The sequence below is a fragment of the Ursus arctos genome, unplaced genomic scaffold (assembly GCF_023065955.2).
Source record: "Ursus arctos isolate Adak ecotype North America unplaced genomic scaffold, UrsArc2.0 scaffold_23, whole genome shotgun sequence".
Taxonomy (NCBI): Eukaryota; Metazoa; Chordata; class Mammalia; order Carnivora; family Ursidae; genus Ursus; species Ursus arctos.
The window spans coordinates 32,896,252-32,902,251 of NW_026622908.1; the positions used below are offsets into that span (position 1 = coordinate 32,896,252).

At 43.1% G+C, this 6,000-nt stretch overlaps 1 protein-coding gene across 1 annotated transcript; it reads left to right on the forward strand.

Annotated features, from left to right (window-relative positions):
- Positions 1 to 5,091: 5,091 nt before the first annotated feature.
- On the forward strand, positions 5,092 to 6,000 carry LOC113264875 (olfactory receptor 4C3). Its single transcript, XM_026511852.2, has one exon. The coding sequence runs from the start codon at positions 5,092 to 5,094 to the stop codon at positions 5,998 to 6,000; it is 909 nt and encodes a 302-aa protein (XP_026367637.1).

Consider the following 6,000-nt stretch of genomic DNA (forward strand, 5'->3'; position numbering starts at 1 on the left):
GATGAACTTAAATCCACCTGAGACACAACATAATCAGACAATTAAAAAACCGAGATAAAATCTTTGATTCCTAAAATGGGACACCCATAAAACCACAAAGCAGTTCAAGAGGTAGATGATTTCTAGCCCTCCCAGGATCCCTTCTATCTCTTTCCAATCATACCTCTTTCTCTTCCCTTAAAGGTCAACACTAAGGTGACTTTTGTGATAAAACTTCTTTGCTTTTCTTCATACTTTAATATATTTACCACCTATGTACACATCCCTAGGTGGCCTATTTCACATTTTAAATAATGCAATCATATATGCAATCATTGACTGACTCTGGATTCTTTGGCTTACATTGTGTTTGTGAGATCCATTCCTATTGTGACATCTGTCATTCACTTAATTTCATTCTCGTAGTCTGTTGTATAAATATACCAACATTTTTACCCATTCTATGATGGACATTTAAGTTGCCAGTTTTATGGTATTACAAATAGCTCTGTTAGGAGTCTTGGTAATGTGTCTTCCCATGCACAGCTGCGTACCTTTCTCTTGGGTTTGTACCTAGGAATAGGGTTTCTGGGTCATTGATTATATGTATATTTATATATATCCAATGTATACTTAGAAAACCTTGATACATTTGTACCAGCAGCATATGAGTGATAGAATTCCTCAGAATTGACAGTAAACACCTGATATTGTCCATCCTTTTAATTTGGGCATGTAGGGGAAGCATTGCAGTGGTGTTTTGTTGTGGTTCTGTATCCTATTTCTCAGATGATGAAAGAGGGGAGCCCTACTCTCTTAGATGTTTACTGGCCATTGGGTATTTTCTTTGCTGAAGTGCTGTTCCAATCTCATGTGGTTGTTTTTATCTTATTGATTTGTAAGAGTTCTTCATATTTTCTACATCAGTCCTGGTTTTGAGAAGCAGAAGGTAAGGCAGAGTCGATGTGCAAGAGATTTACTGGGGGAAACACAGGTGAGGGAAGGTGGGAGGAGCCATCCAGAAGGACGCAGATCCTGCTCTGTGGAGGAGAGCTGAGAAAAGGAAGAAAGAAGCCCGTGAACTGCATTGTAGTTCTAGGAAACGAGGCTTAGGGAGTTCTTGAGTTAAAATGAAGAGTAGTGGGGTGTGTGGTGGCTCAGTCGGTTAAGTGTCTGACTCTTGATTTTGGCTTGGGTCATGGTCTCGGGGTCCTAGACTGAGCCCTGCATCGGGCTGGGTGCTCAGTGTGGAGTCTGCATGAGATTCTCTCCCTCTGCCCCTACCCCTGCTTGAAGGACAGTGATCCTCTTCTCTCAGCTTGAGGGGGGAAGATGAAAGACCTCTGCCTAGAACATAGAAGATGCGCAATGAATGCTGTTGATTCTTCCTGATGTTGTTCTTCAGTCAGCAATTTCTCTAAGGATACTGACCCTCCAGTATGAGTTCCAGAAGTATCCTAACTCGTCCCTTTCCTCTTGATGATTTATAGTTGCTCTCTGAAGACACTAGAAGGACACTAGGCACTTCTATGAAGTACAGTAGAAGTCACTTCCTTGTGAGACCAAAATTCTATTCAGGGGACTAATTAAATGCTGGTGCCAACATTGTTCTGACCTGTGAAGGAGGCACAAGCTCCAGCACTGCTTCAGCGAGTGATCCTGTGAGGGAGAATTATTCTCCTTTGGAAAGGCAAAAGCACGTGGCGCTGACAGTCCCTGTGCTACCACTCCCAACGCCCTTATAAAAACCCTGTCCAGTGGAAGGAGAAAGCTTTTCTCTGAGACTGTGCTGGTGAATATCCTTAGCAGAAAGCAGAGCTAATGATCCCGCTCCCCCTGCTAGACAAGGCAGATAATGGAAGGTGGTGGTTGCATTGGGAAGGGCTCAGGCTGGGGTGCCGAACGACCTGGGTTCCAGCTATGCCTCTGCCATGGGTCACCCATGTGACCTTGAACCAGTGCATCTAATCTCTCTGGGTCTGAAATCCACCATCTTTAACATAGACAATTGGAAACAATGATTGTAAATGCCATCAGGTTCTTTTTTTTTTTTTTTAAATATTTTATTTATTTATTTGACAGAGATAGAGACAGCCAGCGAGAGAGGGAACACAAGCAGGGGGAGTGGGAGAGGAAGAAGCAGGCTCCCAGCGGAGGAGCCCGATGTGGGACTCGATCCCGGAACGCCGGGATCACGCCCTGAGCCGAAGGCAGACGCTTTAACGACTGTGCCACCCAGGCGCCCATGCCATCAGGTTCTTAAGCTGAAAAAGGGAAAATGGATGACAGAACAAATTCCCAGCTGCTTGTAAATGAATGACCGTCTTGGTTCTCGCCTTGTACTAGTCTAAGAAACCTTCACCTCAGATGAGTTTGGGGAATCAATAGCTCCTGCCCAGTCTCTCTTTGTCTCAATGGATAAAACAACTGTAATCTCATCCAGGAATTTAATCACATGAAACAGTGAAGTCTGGATGATGTGCTTGGAGCTGGTCTGATGATCCTCTGAGAACCCTTCCAGATCCACCTTTCCATGGTGTTAGGAGGTAAAACCAAAGCACAACACAAAACCTGGAGACCTAGTGTTGTCCTCAGATCCAGTCACTGTGAGTTTTTTCTAATCTGTTTTTAAAATTAAATAAAAGAAAAATGCAACTCAAAACTGCAGTAGAATAATTTTACTAAAATTCTCATTACTTTCCACAACATAATTTTGTTTCTCATGGATAACTCAAAGAGGAGACGACGACTTCTTCTTCCTCTTTTTTTTTTTGACTAGCTTTTAACAAATAATTTATTTAAATAATTAGTAATTTATTCATTGCAGAAATGCATCAGCTTAACGTTTTAGTTTTTGGGTGTATAAATTCATTATTTGGCTAAGTTCTGAGCTATTCATGTCTATTTGCATTTTCCCTAATTGTGTTCTGTATGAGGATCAGTGTTAGGGCACTTCTTGTATTTATAATATTATTATTTTGAATATAATTAGCTATACTTAATTGAACTAACTAAGCTAGTTTTGGATTCATCCAGTTAGGTCCTTGGGTCCTTAAGCCACATGAAGATATTGTTGCTCGTGGTGGTGATGATGGTGATTTCAGAGATGCCATTTATTGGGTGTTTATCCCATCCAGGCTCTTTACAAACACTCTGCACGCCCCGTTCTCATTTACTGCTCCCTGCAACCACAGGGTGTAGCAGTTCTTTTATTTTCATTTTATAGCTAAGAACTTTGAAGCTTTGAGAAGTTGTTCATGGTTAAATGGCCAGCAAATGGCAGAGGAAGGATTCAAACCCAGATAAGTTTAAGTGACAGTGTGGTGCCAGGAAGCCCACAGAATCTGTAGCAAGACTGTCTGGGTGCAAGCCCCAGCTCTGCCGCTTACTACCTGAATAAGCTTCTGTGAGTTGCTAATGTGTGTTTCACTTTCTTGCTCTGCAACAGGAGGATGAAAACAGTGACCTACCGCGTGGGAATAATGAGAGGCTTAAACGAGCTGATATACATAAAGCAGTTAGGGTAGTGCTTGGCAAAAACTACGTGCTACCCAGGTGTTTGCTCTCATCACCACTGTCTGTCCTCTTGGCCATAATGTTCCACTCTGAAAAGGTCCCATCACACATGTCACTTGCAGAAGCTACATTTGCCTTCTTGAACTAAAACTGGGAGAGAGAAAAAGCGGGCAACTTCTTAACACAGGAATCTTTTCCCCAGTGTTTCTTGTATCTGGGTGTCTCTTCTTCTGACACCTAATGATTCTCCCTTAATTCTTTTTTTTTAATAATATTTTTTTATTATGTTATGTTAGTCACCATATGGTACATCCCTAGTTTTTGATGTAAAGTTCCATGATTCATTACTTGCGTATAACACCCAGTGCACCATGCAATACGTGCCCTCCTTACTACCCATCACCAGCCTATCCCATTCCCCCACCCCCCTCCCCTCTGAAGCCCTCAGTTTGTTTCCCAGAGTCCATAGTCTGTCATGGTTCGTTACTTCTTATACAGAGCATCAGATCTCCAGCAATTTGAAAGATTCAGCTAATCGAAAGAGGCCTATATTTCTAGGAAAGCCATGGGTTGGTGGTGGGTGGGGTTAGTGTCAGTTTTTTGTTTAAAACTAAGATAGGCACAGGCATTTCCTTACTATCATTAAGAGAATAAAAGGTGAGTAGGAACATTCTGCCAGATGAATTTATAGCTGGTTAAGATAGGGTATCCGCTCTCCCTGCCCCTGTAGCTTCTGTTAGTGAATAGGCAGATACTCATTATTTAATAGAATCTTGCACTGATGATCCCCAAACTTGTACTTTGAGTCCTTCCCATAGATGCAGAAGGACTAGTAGCTTTTAGCTAGAAGGATTGCACCAAGCCCAGAGAAAACAAAAGCAGAAGCATGTAAAATGTCGAAAGCAAGTGGGAAGAATTATTTAAGTTTGGCTTCCTAGACATGATTCTGCCCCCACCATGGGTTCGGAGTGGGAGGAGATGAGTAGGGAGAGAAGTGGGAAGTTGGGGAGGTCTCCAGTTGCCGCCAGTCAGCTTCTCTCAGTCTTGCTTTGGTTTGTTTGATATCAGTTTGTGTTACCACCAGAAACACTACAGAAAGTGTAGCAAACCTCACTGAAAACTTCAAGAAGAAAGATTTAATTCAAAGGATATGGACTCTACATGCAGAGATTTCAGGAGATCCTAAATATACATGGTTTTTTCAAGTGCCATTGTATGTATGTGCGACCTTCCTGAAAATTGTCAGAGATGTACTCTAGCTGAATTAGAAGATCAAGGTCTGCCAAAGGTTCAGTTTCTACAGTAACAAAAGTAATTTAAAATTTACAAAATTCAACTATTATTTTCATGTAGTAAGTTAGCTTTCTACTGCCCATTGACGCTAAAGTTAACAATAGATGTATGTTCACATTTAGAGGTTAACAGAGTGAACTGGTACAAGAGTTTTGGAGCAGGAAGAGTTAGGAGAGACAACGGGAAGTGGGGCATTCCAAGAAAACCTTGCAACAACTTTTCCTCCCTGTAATTCTGTTAAAATTGTGTTTCTCTCTTGAATTTATAGGCACTTGTATACGTGCATTCTCGTCCTTGGACTGTATGGAAATGCCACACAATATCACAGAATTTTTCATGCTGGGACTCTCACAGAACGCAGAGATACAGAGGGTCCTCTTTGTGGTTTTTTTGATCATCTATGTGGTCACAGTGTGTGGCAACATGCTCATTGTGGTCACCATCACCTCCAGTCCCATGCTGGCTTCCCCTATGTATTTTTTCCTGGCCAACCTATCCTTTATTGACACCTGTTATTCTTCCTCTATGGCCCCTAAACTCATTGCTGACTCCTTGTGTGAGGGGAGAGCCATCTCTTTCGAGGGCTGCCTGGCTCAGCTCTTTGGAGCCCATTTTTTGGGAGGTGTTGAGATCCTCCTGCTCACAGTCATGGCCTATGACCGCTACGTGGCCATCTGCAAGCCCCTGCACTACACGACCCTCATGACCAGGCGTCTCTGTGCCCTGCTGGTGGGAGTGGCTTGGCTGGGAGGCTTCCTGCATTCCCTGGTTCAGCTCCTCCTGGTCCTTCAGCTGCCCTTCTGTGGGCCTAATGTGATTGATCACTTTGTCTGTGACTTGTACCCCTTGCTGGAACTCGCCTGCACCGACACGTATGTCGTCGGCGTGCTGGTGGTCGCCAACAGTGGTGTGATCTGCCTGTTGAACTTCCTCATGCTGGCTGCCTCGTACACTGTCATCCTGCATTCCTTGAGGTGCCACGGTGCAGAGGGGAGACGCAAAGCCCTGTCCACCTGTGGGGCCCACTTCACTGTTGTTGCCCTGTTCTTCGTGCCTTGTATATTTATTTATATGCGGCCATCAGTTACTTTGTCCATAGACAAAAACGTGGCAGTATTTTATGGTCTTCTGACACCTATGTTGAATCCACTCATTTATACCCTGAGAAATGAAGAGGTAAAAAATGCCATGAGAAAGCTCTTCATTCAGTAA

What these genes read in the sequence shown, in the direction of transcription:
- LOC113264875 (XM_026511852.2), top strand. Translation starts at nt 5,092, where the DNA reads ATGGAAATGCCACACAATATCACAGAATTTTTCATGCTGGGACTCTCA.